Here is a 13622-nt window from a genome sequence, read left to right as displayed (position 1 = left end):
GTAGCACTGCCGGCACTGGGACACCAGCTCCTTCCTCCCCTCCCCGCTCCATTTCTCGTGGCCGGCCAGGCTGTAAGGGCTGGGGGCAGCGAGGGCTGGAGGCTGGAGCCAGACCCATGCGGATGGGAAATCAGGGGGGCAGACCAGAGGGGCACAGTGGTCCCTTGGTCTTGGAGCCCATCCACCCGCTGCTGTCGGCGCCTGGGGGCGAGCACCGCACGGAGCACAGCGGGGCCCGTGTGACACGAGGCCTCCCGTGGCTACTGCCCCACCACTAAGAATCGAGCAGGTGGCTAGTCAATGCGCCCAACCCTGCTCCCCGGGAGGTCAGCGGGGGGCTTGGGCGGGGCGCAGTGGGTCAGACCGGGCTCCTTCCTGGGCGCCCTCTTTCAGTCTGTCAGCAGACACAGTCCCCTGCACCAACACTGGGAGCAACGATTCCGCCCGGCTCCGTCCAGTAACGTCCCTGGGGCAGCAGTGGCTGCTGCTCCCGTCCCGGCCACGTCCTGCCAGGCCACGGCGTCAGCTGCCGCTGTGACCGCTGGAGCTGCAAGCGCTCAGTGGGACCGGCTGGAATGTGGGGCGTGGGAAGGAGGCGCTGGGATGGGCCAGGCAGCTCTTCCCTGGCCCCAGGCTCCCTCCTCCCTGCACATAAAAGGCTCCTGGCTAGCAGGGAGAGGAGAAGGTGGGAAGAAGGCGAGTGCAGCGGCCACTGCAGAGACCAGCCCCAGCCATGGGGAGAGCTGCCCGGAAATGGCTCGTCCCGCTGCTCTGTCTAGCAGTAACGGTCTGTCAGGCTCAGGACACCTGCCCAGGTGAGGGACAGACAATCCCTGTTCACAGCTGCATTTCAGCCTCTGCTCCCTGCCCAGCTGGGCCCTGCAGAACTGGGAACTGGGCAGCAGTTCTGTGGTGCTTTGCCTGCTCGCGGTGCCATGTAACTGCTTCTTTGTAGATAATTACCCACACAGCTAATGACTCAACTTATGCCTTATAAAATCTTACTCTTCAAAGCTCATTGGGATCCTATGATTTCAGATTTCTCTGCTTTTTAAAGTTAATGTTTAATAATTTAAGATGATTAGAGCCCTGCAAATCTATGGCTATCTGCTTTATATCTGCAGGTATCCACAGCCACAGTTCATTTTTGTGAATTTTGATACAAATTTTGTATCTAGAACCCTGCAAATGTGTGGATATCTGTTTCATATCTGTGGGTATCTGCATTCATGGATTCATATCTGCAGTTCATTTGTGCAGCTACAGTTACTAGAGCGGATATAAAAATTTGTATTTGTGCAAAGCTCTAAAGATGATTATTTTTAAAATCACATCTTGTTCTGTATCTATCATTACAAGTCCACAATATAACTCATTCCATGTCAAGACATTTGTTTCTACACTTTGGGTTGAGAATTCAGCAGCATTGGCAGGTTTATTTTAGTTCACCCTGAAATCCTGTGATTGTTAGGCAAAAGTTAGTCACGTTTGTGCAGAGCTCATTCAGGCGAACTCCCTTTAGAGGAAATGGGATGCTTCCTAAATAAGGATTGAATAGAGGCATTGCTATCTTAGAAAGAAATCAATGTATTACTTCAAGGATAGTGATAGAAATGTAGCTGTGTTAGTCTGGTGTAGCTGAAACAAAATACAGGACTATGTAGCACTTTAAAGACTAACAAGATGGTTTATTAGGTGATGAGCTTTCGTGGGCCAGACCCACTTCCTCAGATCAAATAGTGGAAGAAAATAGTCACAACCATATATACCAAAGAGATACAATTAAAAAGATGAACACATGTGAAACACTTTTCATATGTGTTCTTTTTTTTAATTGTACCCTTTGGTATATATGGTTGCGACAATTTTCTTCCACTATTTGATCCGAGGAAGTGGGTCTGGCCCACGAAAGCTCATCACCTAATAAACCATCTTGTTAGTCTTTAAAGTGCTACATAGTCCTGTGTTGTACTTCAAGGAGGTAATGCTTTCGCACTTCATTTCCTTCAGTTCGTGATCATTCTGAAAACTATTTTCTATGTACAATCTATGCCAGAGAGCTCCAAGTTGCAGGGGGGAGGTATTCCTGTATCATGGGATATATCAACCATGTCCATATTTTGTTTGCCTAAAAAATGTCCACAATAATAGAGCTCAACGGACTTGGCAGGTGTAACCCTAATTTGTCTCCACTGATGTCCCTATAAATCATTGTATGTGTATAATAGAGGTTAAAACATAGTTAATTCTTACAAATGGATTGCCTGGGCTTGTCAGGGCAACTGTTTTTTAAAGTAATTTACTTTTGGACACTTTTCTGTACTGAACAGCAGCTCTTGGTTTTTCCTCTGCATTTTGTTGAACCTCTCTAGTCTAGCACTCTCTGGTCCAGCGTGATTTTACTTAGGCAGATGTCCACTTACCATGGGTGAGGCCAAGATTCCCGCAGTCTCGTAAAGTTTGTTACAACCCCCAGTCCTGGCGCTCTGTGTTCTGTGCATTTATTTAGCTCTAACTTACCCTAAACGTCTTCTAAGAGCCCAGTGAGCAAGGGGAGTGGTGACTGGTCAGGTCCTGAGGGTGCCAGACTACAAAGGTTCAACATGTAGCACTAACCTCCGACCATTAACATTAGGTCATTGTCTCTCAAATGCAAAAAGCTGAAGGAGATGTTGGATATTAATCATAGCTAATAGAGAAAAGAAAAGGCAAGAACTTTCTAGACTCTTCTTTGCTGAGTTTATCCTTCTGGGTTTCTGAACAGTGTTTCTGATCTGGAGAACCTAACAGTCATTGATTTGGGTTCATTTCTTTCCCCAGAGGTGACGGTAGTAGGTCTCAACAATACCAAGAAACTGACCATTGTCCAAGGCTGCCCAGGAATTCCAGGTGCTATAGGATCCAGAGGAAACCCAGGAATTGCAGGAAATATAGGTACAGAATGAGAATCAGCCATGGTGATTCCTATTTATGGTGCTCACATAAATAGGAATCAATTTTGTAATATGCTCAAGCTTTGGAGATTCCACTCAACCTTGATATGGAGGAAATTCTGCCCAGCTTACATGGCATATCTCCCATGTCCTCTGGTGAGAGGTTAGACCTTCTAGCTCCTAAATATCGTCCGTTCCCTTTGGGGCACAAGACTGACAAACAAGTCGTCTGGTTCTCTCTCCATCTGGATCACTGGGTGACCCTAAATATCAGGGACTCGGGAAGCCAGATGCAGATATTTGAATTCTGACAGAGATTAATTATTCCAATACTGGGTTGGGTGGGTGTCAAATACTCAGTAATTACAATACCTTGAAAAATATTGAGTTTTCTCTGTTTGCAGGAGAACGGGGAAGTCAGGGGATCCCTGGAAAGGCAGGACCAGTTGGCCCAAAAGGTAAAGTAACAAAGGGCAAAAGAGCTTTGTTTTCCTATTGGGTGACTTAAAAAGAGGAAATTTGTTTTGAATCAAATGTTTAATTAGCGCTCTTTATCTAACACCAGTTCCTATCATATCTGGGCTCCAAAGCCACCCTGGCTTCCCTTCACTCTATTTGACATCAAAGGGTTTATTATTCCAACACAACTTCTGTTCTGCTCCACAGCCGAGATCGGGGAATCTCTGACCAGCCTTTCCTGTTTTATCTTTTGTTCAACCAGGAGTAAAAGGTGCTGCTGGCCCCCCTGGACTGACAGGTGAGAGTCCTGCGATGGTTCTTCTCACTGCAGAGCCGGGCACCTTGTGGTGCTGTTCACGGTGACAGAGGACTTGGGAGCTACAACTCTCCCACCACGTTTCATTGTTCAGTTTTCCTTCCAGCATCTTGCTGGAATGAGAAGTGTCCCCTCTGTGTCTCCTTTGAACAGCCCAATGACAATGAAAATGATGTTCTGAAATGGACAGTTGGAAACATTCTTCTGCTTTGCTGAAAGTATTTGACAAATATGATCCCAACTGTTTGAAAGCCAAAACTGCATTTTTTTTGGTGAATAAAATATTAGAGCTGGAAAATTTACACCCAGCTCTAATTATAATGTCTGATGCTCTATGTCACAAGGTCCTATGCAGTAACGGGAAACAGACCCCAACTGCAGTGTAGACATAGCCTAAGCCTATTTCAGTTCAGCCAGTGCAGAGACAAGACAAGATAAATGCGGTGCTGCCAACCCCAGATGACTGAATATCTTGAGTCAGGTTCACCAAAAATCAGGAGGCTGGTTTTAGAATCATGAGACTATGGACAAATAATAGTCTTGGTGTTCTTTTTATTTGCTTTCTCCTTTTTGTGTGTTTAGGGTGTACTAGGGTCACATTTTAAGCTTTCTCCAGAGCTTTTCCTTTAAGAACGAAGGCTGTAATGATCTCAGACCCATATGGTCCCAGCATGTCGGGCTTTCAGGAAAACAATAATTATCATGAAACTCGTGACAAAACCGTATGAGTCGGCAACACTGTAAATGTGTCACCTGAGCCCCACAAAACACCAACATTAACAGATTGCTCAGAGTGTAAGGGGTGCATGGCTTTCTCCTAGCCCCGTGCACAATTACACCCACGTGATTGCTGTGGTGAGAGGTTGAATTATGCAGGTGGCATCTAGGCAAAACACGGATTTTACACTGAGTTCTATTTTTAGGAAGTCAAGGAGCCCCGGGGGACCCTGGACCTGCTGGAATACCCGGTGAGACCCTCTGCACTCTCCCTTGTACTGTGCGCATCATTGCAGTTTCATTTCTTCAGCACTAACATCAAGTGGCCTGAGGAGCTCGCTTCTTGGCTAGTTACCACGTCCACAGTATCAAGCTCACTGATTGTTCTGTAAGATTTGGGCTTTATAAAGGGAGAAATAGCCCTGCCTGCAGAAACAGGTGCCATCCATGTTTTGTAACATCCAAACCAACGCTAGGCAGAGCACCCTCAGTGTTAAAGAGAACAGCTGAAATGTAGGTGAAATCCACAAATCTGGATGTGTATCTAGAGAACGTTGCTTTCTCCTACATCCCTCCTGTCTCCAATGTACTGAGAGTATGAATCACAAGAAATGGATTTTATTTAGATGTCCAGTTAAAGGAATGGCCCTTCGTCTACCAGTATTTTATTTAACTGATATTCTCCCATTGTCACTTTTTTTTTTAATATATTGAGTCAAATTCACAGCTAATGTAAGCATATGCAGTTCCCCTGGGTTTGTGGGCATTGATCCTATGAACTGACCAGACATTAATTTAGCTTGTTAAGGACCAATTCTTACCCATGCAAGTAGGAGCCTCATAAGAGGGTTACAAAATAGTGTTGGCTACATATTGAGACCCGTCTTGATAGTTTAGTGTAGAAGGCTCACATTCGAGACGAGTGTGATTCCATTCGCACTTGGTTTTTCATAGTTAAAAAGCTGCCTAGGGCCTTTTCAGCATAACTACAGGCAGTCCCCGAGTTACGCGGATCTGACTTACGTCGGATCCGCAGTTACGAACGGGGCCGTCTCCCTGGTCTCCAGCAGACCAGGGAGAGGAAGCAAAGCGGCGGAGCACGCGGGCAGCGGACAGCCCAGACGCGTCTGGGCTGTCCGCTGCCCGCATGCTCTGCGGCTTTGCTCTGCTTTGCTCCCCGTCTCCCTGGTCTGCAGACCAGGGGGACGGGGAGCAAAGTGGCGGAACACGCGGGCAGCAGACAGCCCAGACGCATCTGGGCTGTCCGCTGCCCGTGTGCTCCGCGGCTTTGCTCTGCTTTGCTCTCCGTCTCCCTGGTCTGCAGACCAGGGAGACGGGGAGCAAAGCCACGGAACACGCAGGCAGCGGATAGCCCAGATGCGTCTGGGCTGTCCGCTGCCTGCGTGTTCCGCAGCTTTGCTCCCTGTCCCCCTGGTCTGCAGACCAGGGAGACGGGGAGCAAAGCAGAGCAAAGCCGCGGAGCACACGGGCAGCAGGACAGCCACGGTGCGTCTGGGCTGTCCCGCTGCCCCTGTGCTCCGCGGCTTTGCTCCGGACGCCTGTGGTACAGCAGCTGGGGTGCTGCCGGTTGGTCCTGTAGCGCTGCTCTGGGCGCTACTGGACCAACCCAGCAGCACCCCAGCTGCTCTGCCCCAGGCGTCCCCAAGTCAGCCGCTGCTGAAACTGACCAGTGGCTGACTACAGGAAGCCCCTGCCCCGGGCTTCCTGGAATCAGCCGCTGATCAGTTTCAGCAGCAGCTGACTTGGGGATGCCTGGGGTTCTTAAGTTGAATCTGTATGTAAGTCAGAACTGGCGTCCAGATTCAGCCGCTGTTGAAACTGATCAGTTTCAGCAGCGGCTGAATCTGGACGCCAGTTCCGACTTACATACAGATTCAACTTAAGAACAAACCTACAGTCCCTATCTTGTACGTAACCCGGGGACTGCCTGTACTGCTTTATGATCCCAGCTGCCACTGTTAGCCAATTACATAGTGTAAAAGATTGTGGAACATTTTCTGGTTTCATTTCAATTTCTATTGTTTTTCTTTTAATGACTAGGACTGACACAGCTGATTAAAATGAAGTATCAGAAAGGTGAGAGTTTCTTATAACCACTGAATGTCATGTGGTTGTGGCCAAGGAACCCAAATATAAAAACCTATTGGAGGTAGAAAAATGGAAAAAAAAATCTGTGTTTTGCCTCATTTCCTATTCTCAAACTATCCACAGAGACTTTCATCTTTTAAAATGAATGTGGTTATATTAGCAATTGGCCAGTATCTTTTGTGGAAATACTTTTCAGCCACTGGGTACATTTGCAAACTGTGTGATGTGAGTATTCCTGTGAGCAGCTGATATCCTTTTAAGGAGAAGGGTCACTCTAGTCACACAATAACTGAAAGCCCTTCAGGCTCACAGAGGGATTTCAAAATGGTTGCATGGTCACTTCCAGGAGAGGTTGTTGTGCATATTTTAATTTTGATGAGTTTTCAAGATGCTTTGGGCCTTTCCTTTGCTCAGACTGAGCTGTAATCACAGGGTATGTCTACACAGCAAAGTTATTTCAGGATACCAGACGTCTTTTGAACGCATCCACTACAGCCTCTCCCCGAGTGACAAATGAGTTATGGACCAAACACTTGGCCGTAATTCGATCCGTTCGAAACTCGGACCCCATGGAGTTACACAGTGACCGCGCTGTTCGTAAGCATGGGTCGCGTTCATAACTCGGGGACCGCCTTTATGGCCGCTCCATGGGAGCTTTGGTCATAAGTGCGAATGGTCGTAACTCGACCGATCGCAACTCGGGGAGAGGCTGTATTTCAAAATATAGCGGACACGTTATTTTGCCATCCCTGTAAGCCTCATTGGACAAGGAGTAATGGATGGCTCAAAATAGCACTGTTTTCAAAATTTGGGGCTGTGTAATAAGCTATTTCAGAATAGACTCGTATCTTATTTCGAGTTTTGAGTACTGTGTAGATGCAGCTACACAGAACACATGGGGTTGGACTGGAGTTGCATCTTTTCCTCTTTCAGACAGACTTAATATGAACCACACTGGCACACTAGTCTAAATAATTAGGATTGCTAATTATAGAGACAATGAAAAGTCTCCATCTGCTTCTGCTCCAGTAGGTTTCCAAAGACAGAACACATAGGGAATCCATACACAGACCACAGTCTATTGAGAGGGACACTACTCAATTCACATATGCTACAGTGTGGAGAAAAGGAGAAGGTGACTCAAAGATTATTTTCCAATTATCTGAGTACGTAATTGATTTGGCCTCCAGTGCAACATAAAAGAGCCTATGAATCCTGCAGCAAGCAAAGTTACACCACCAATTTACAAATGTCAATTCCTCTTTCAACCAGGACCAAAAAACTGCAAGGAGCTGTTAGCCAGAGGGAACCACATGAGCGGCTGGTACACCATCTACCCCCAAAATTGTCACGCCATGAAAGTGCTGTGTGACATGGACACAGATGGTGGAGGATGGATTGTAAGAACACCGCATAATGAAGCTCACTGGATATTTTTTCTTGAACAACCACCAATTTCCGGGCCCGGGATGGGAGGTGCCCTTAGCCAGGGGGCTGTAGCTCGGAGAAAAGCACAAGGACACAGGCTCTGATGCTGTGAGCTCACCCCGCTTAGCTGAACAAAACCACGGACACTCTGCGGGCCCTGCTAACCCCCCAACCCTCCCCAGAGTCTCCAGACACCTGGGCAGTGGGCACAAGGGGTTTCATGGAGGGAGCCTGGACCTTAGAATCAAAAGACCCCATCTGAGGGGACATTTGTCACTGGTACGACACAGGTCCCCGGATTCCCCCTTCTGGCTGTTCTCTGCCCGGCTCCCGGAGCCTCCTCAATAGGGGCTGGAACCAGGATTCCTGCTTCCTTCCACAGGCCTGCTGCATCAGCTGCTGTATTGAGAACACAGAGAATGTTCTAGGGAGCTGAGGCGACAAAGGGTTTGAACCCAATATATACATCCCATTGCAACTCTATTTACTATGCCCATATCCCATGAGAGCCTCAAGAACCCGATGAAGATCAGGGCCCCATGGTGCTGGGGGCTGGGCAAAGACGGACCGAGAGACAGTCCCTGTCCTCAAGAGCTCACAGTCTCTGCAGACAGGGCAGGCAGAGGGGCGACAGAGGGCCGAGGCCGTGGGAGTTATCCAAATAAGAACATAAGAACGGTCGTACTGGGTCAGACCAAAGGTCCATCTAGCCCAGTATCCTGTCTGCCGACAGTGGCCAGCACCAGGTGCCCCAGAGAGGGTGGACTGAAGACAATGATCAAGCGATTTGTCTCCTGCCATCCCTCTCCAGCCTCTGACAAACAGAGGCCAAGGACACCATTTTATCCCCTGGCTAATAGCCTTTTATGGACCTAACCTCCATGAAATTATCTAGTTTCTCTTTAAACTCTATTATAGTCCTAGCCTTCACAGCCTCCTCTGGCAAGGAGTTCCACAGGTTGACTACACGCTGTGTGAAGAAGAACTTTCTTTTATTAGTTTTAAACCTGCTCCCCATTAATTTCATTTGGTGTCCTCTAGTTCTTCTATTTAGGGAACTAATAAATAACTTTTATTTATCGGCCCTCTCCACACCACTCATTATTTTATAGACCTCTATCATATCCCCCCTCAATCTCCTCTTTTCTAAACTGAAAAGTCTCAGTTGCTTTAACCTCTCCTCATATGGGACCCGTTCCAAACCCCTAATCATTTTAGTTGCCCTTTTCTGAACCCGTTCTAAGGCCACAATATCTTTTTTGAGGTGAGGAGACCACATCTGTACACAGTATTCAAGATGTGGGCATACCATAGTTTTATACAGGGGCAGTAAATGGCAGAACTGGGTGCAGAACCGAGTGGCCCTTTGTTGCTGCCAAGCTACACTGTGATCGTCCGGACAAGCCCTCTGCGCTAGTCCCCTCAGGCTGAACTAGAGCTGACACTGTCCGTCTCCCCAGCGCTTTGCTGCCTCGGGGTTTCCAGTCTCACGCTCTGTGTGGGAGGGTGACAAAGTGGGGTTTCCAGCTAAGAGTCTCCCGTTCCCCTGCAGGTGTTCCAGAAACGGGCGGACGGCTCCGTGGATTTTTTCTGTGACTGGAAGTCGTACAAAAATGGTTTTGGCAGCCTGCTTTCAGATTTCTGGCTGGGGAATGACAACATCCACCTGTTGACGTCCCTTGGTAAAGACATCAGTGATTCATTCTTTTCCTAGCTGCGATCTAACCCCCCGAGTTTTGTAACCACACTTTAGCCATGGCCAGAGGGTAGAGAGTGGTACCATCAGTAGAGAAAACTCTGCTGCTGCAGACACCCCTTCCTCTGCCTGTTCCTTACAGCCCAGCGCTGCCACACAAAGCTACTGCAACCAATAGTGCTCTAGTAGCTGTGCTGTCCCACAGTACAGCAAGGAGGGATGCTACAGGCTGGATGCGAGGTGCTGAACATTTTGCTTTCAAATTGTTTTCTAAAGGAACCAATGAGCTTCGCATTGATCTATGTGATTTTGACGGCCACTATGAATATGCCAAATACTCGTCATTCAAAATTGCAGGAGAGGCTGACAACTATCAGCTGAACCTTGGAGCCTTTGTTAATGGCACGGCAGGTAGGTTCTGAGCTCATCCTTTACTCTTTGTGGCACATGGAAAAATGGAAAGCCAAAGAGATGCAGAATATTCTATGGCACAAGCAGAAGGAGACATAAACCGTGGGAAAGCTCTCTATCAGAAAACACCAGTTATTCTGCAACTGAGCTATTATGGGAAGAATACAATCCCTAGTGACAACAAAGCATATAGCATAGCATGGATACCCTGCCTAGTGCTGATTGCTTTCCTATATTAGACCATTATGCCCATAGAAATATCTGAATTATACTAAGTAGTGGCACTAGAGGTGGTACAAATCATTGAGTGGGCGGAGAGGTTCCATTTTATGCCCACTGCATCCAGAGAGAGTCCGTAGCATACAGGGATTGCTGAGGCCCACCCACTCCCCAGCTAGGGAGGAGGGTGGTTTAGGTTTAAAAGAGGCAGGTGACAAAGGCCCTCGGGAAGCGAAAAGGGCCACTTAACAGAGGCTAGATGTTGGGGGCAGAGATGTAGCATCAGAGGAGGAAAAAGGGGGAAACTAGTAGAGGAATCTGCTCAGATCTCAGATACCTCAACAGAGATGCAAGGTGGCTGGGAAATAAACAGGAAGAACTGGCAGGATTCGGGTAACAGTAGAATTGCTATTTCACTGGCATCACGGAAATGGGATGGGATAAGTCTCATTACTGGAATATTGCAAGAGTGAGGTACAGTTTGTTTAGGAGGTACCAGCAGGGTGGAAAGGGAGGAGGTGTTGAGTCCTACAGCAAGAGTACATACATTTGTTCTCTGCTCCAGGAGATGAGCAGACCTAGTGCCAGGCTCTCGGTAAAGAAAAAAAGGGTGAAAATAGGAAGTGACCTCTTGGTGTGGGCGTACAATAGGCCTGGGGGACTTTAAGTACTCAAGCATTTTTTGGAAAAGTACTACATTTCTGTAAGTCCCTTGAATGTGTTGTGGACACCATTTTGTAGAGGAAGTAACCAGGGAGACCAGCCATTTTAAGTCTTAATTGTGACCAACAGAGAGGAATTGGTAGCAAATCTGAAGCTGGAAGACAATTTGGGTGAATGTGATAATGAAATCACAGATTTCTCTATGCAGGAGTAAAAGCTGTAGATGAAGGACAATGATTATAGGTAATTTTCCTGCTCTGATCAACACTCATGAGGCCTCAACCAGAGAACTGTGTCAAATTCTGGGCACAATGCTTTAGGAAAGATATGGACAAACTGAAGAGAGTTCAAACGATGATTCCTAGTCTTGAGAAAGGAGGACGAGGGGGAGCGACCTGGTAACAGTTTCAAATATGTTAATGCCTGTGAACTGTGGTCAACAGTTCTCCATGTCCACTAACAGAAGGAGAAGTGATGAGCTTAATCTGCTGATAAAAAGATCAAGGTTAGAATTAGAAATACATTTCTAAGTAGAAGGGTGGGTAAACTCTGGAATTGGCTTCCCACAGAGGTTCTGAAATGTACACCACTGGAAGTTATTAAGAACAGTTGGGCAAACACCTGTCAGGGATAGTAATAGAAACAAAATACAGGACTATGCAGCACTTTAAAGACTAATAAGATGGTTTATTAGGTGATGAGCTTTCGTGGGCCAGACCCACTTCCTCAGATCAAATAGTGGAAGAAAATTGTCACAACCACATATACCAAAGGATTCAATTAAAAAGATGAAAACATATGAAAAGGACAAATCAAATTTCAGAACAGAAGGGGGATGAGGGGGAGAGGTAAGTGTCTGTGAGCTAATGTCAGGAATGGTTTAGATTTACTTGGTGCTGCCTCAGTTTAGGGGACTGGACTTAGTGACTTCTCAAAGACCCTTTGCGCCCAACATTTCTATGATCCTGAATCCTTGGCAGGCTCCCTGCAAAGCTGTTAGTGCTAGGAGTGCCCTGGGCTCACATGACACCATCACAATGGTGCAAAGTGACTTCAGGACACCCAAGGGCTCAGCCCACTGATTGTACTGAGTGACTGTGGGTGTCAAGGGGTGTAACTGAGGCTATGTCCACACTGCTGGGGGGTTTTCGGAAAAAGGTACGCAATTTGCGAACTTCAATTTGTGTACCTTTTTCCAATTCTTTTTTCCGAAGAGGCCCATCTATGTAGGAAAAACCTCCTCTTTCGGAAGAGCCCTTATGCCTCATAAAATGAGGAATACAGGGCTTCCGAAAGAGCGCAACTGCTCTTTGGAAACATTTTTGGAAGAGCAGACGCATTCCCTGGACCCTTTTCCAGTATTCCAGAAAAAAAAACTCCATAGTGTAGACAGAGCCTGAGATCAGAACATGGGCTGGTGAAAAACATTCCTCACTGGAAGTAAAACTGCAGCCTCTCTCCTGGGCCCAAGGGAAATTTCTGCTGCCTAGTGGAAATAAAACTGTAGTAACTGAACAGCAGGAAAGCCAGGCTCAGCTGTAGGAACTGAACTGTAAAAATGTAAAAAAAATAAAATATTACTTCACACATCTTGTCTCAGCAAAAACATGTAATAAATAAACCCAATTGTTTCCACAGGGGATTCCTTAACCGAACACAACGGCATGATGTTTACAACCAAAGACCATGACAACGACTTGTCCATCACTAACTGTGCTACATTGTCTAAAGGGGCCTGGTGGTACAAGGATTGTCATAAATCCAATCTGAATGGATTATACCTGAAAGGAGTCCATGAAAGTTATGTTGATGGGGTGAACTGGTCTTCAGGGAAAGGGCATAAGTACTCCTACAGGCTGTCCGAGATGAAAATTAGGCCTGTGTAGCCAGTTGAGGGGGGCAGTTACTATAATTATACTAAACTCTTATACAGCAGTTGTAGGCTTGTCACAATGAATGTTTATCTGGAGAGGAGATTAAAGATCTTTTTTCTCCATCAGCCACTAGGGGGCAGACATTATCACACACACTTATCCAGCACTGTGCCATAGGAATAGAGCTGATTTTAAAAAGATAAAAATAGTTTTGTGAGGAGAAAAAATGGATTTTCTAAGCTGTTTTCATTTCAAAGGTTCTAAATTAACCCGTTTTTGCTTTTGTGTTTTTAAATTTCTGCAGATTTTTTTAGAACCCTCTCCCTAATATGTAGCCTCACAACATGTTGTTTTATTTGCTCATTTTTTTAAAAAACTGTGGTCGTTATCACAAGAATATCTTCAACGATTATTGCGAAAAAATAAAAAATACATGATTTATTCCCTGCCAAGCAAAACATGGCGATGTCAGTGATATTTCATGGAAATGCCCCTGTGCTTTTAAAACTGTTTGCCCACAGAAAATCTCTCAGTTTGCAAACTGCCGGCCAGGGCTGTCTTGGTCCTGTCTCCTTTCCCGGCCAGCTCTCTGCTGTCTGGTGAGTCCATTCCTGGCTGCTCCTAGAATATAAGAACGGCCACACTGGGTCAGACCAAAGGTCCATCCAGCCCAGTATCCTGTCTGCCCACAGTGGCCAATGCCAGGTGTCCCAGAGGGAGTGAACTGAACAGGTACTGATCAAGCGATCTCTCTCCTGCCATCCATCTCCACCCGCTGACAAACAGAGGCTGGGGAC

The 13622-nt window shown here is 46.7% G+C and overlaps 1 protein-coding gene across 5 annotated transcripts; it reads left to right on the top strand.

The window, feature by feature from the left end:
- The first annotated feature begins 346 nt into the window (after positions 1–346).
- LOC102448793 (ficolin-1-like) lies at positions 347–13159 on the top strand. Of its 5 annotated transcripts, none has more exons than XM_089772888.1 (10): positions 347–815; positions 2821–2934; positions 3338–3391; positions 3655–3690; positions 4641–4705; positions 6519–6522; positions 7807–7934; positions 9515–9644; positions 9935–10069; positions 12590–13159. In XM_089772888.1, exons 1-10 carry the CDS (start codon positions 734–736, stop codon positions 12835–12837), a joined length of 996 nt encoding a protein of 331 aa, XP_089629014.1. In that variant the 5' UTR covers positions 347–733; the 3' UTR covers positions 12838–13159. The 5 variants fall into 5 exon arrangements, with proteins under 5 accessions (XP_089629014.1, XP_089629013.1, XP_089629015.1 ...); XM_089772887.1 differs by lacking the exon at positions 4641–4705 and adding an exon at positions 4291–4306 and having other exon boundaries at positions 3655–3707; positions 6484–6522; XM_089772889.1 differs by lacking the exons at positions 3655–3690; positions 6519–6522 and having other exon boundaries at positions 4641–4676.
- Positions 13160–13622: the final 463 nt, after the last annotated feature.

Source organism: Pelodiscus sinensis, chromosome 23 (genome assembly GCF_052426305.1).
Source record: "Pelodiscus sinensis isolate ZL-2025 chromosome 23, ASM5242630v1, whole genome shotgun sequence".
NCBI lineage: Eukaryota > Metazoa > Chordata > Testudines > Trionychidae > Pelodiscus > Pelodiscus sinensis.
This window is presented reverse-complemented; position numbering and strand designations above follow the sequence as displayed.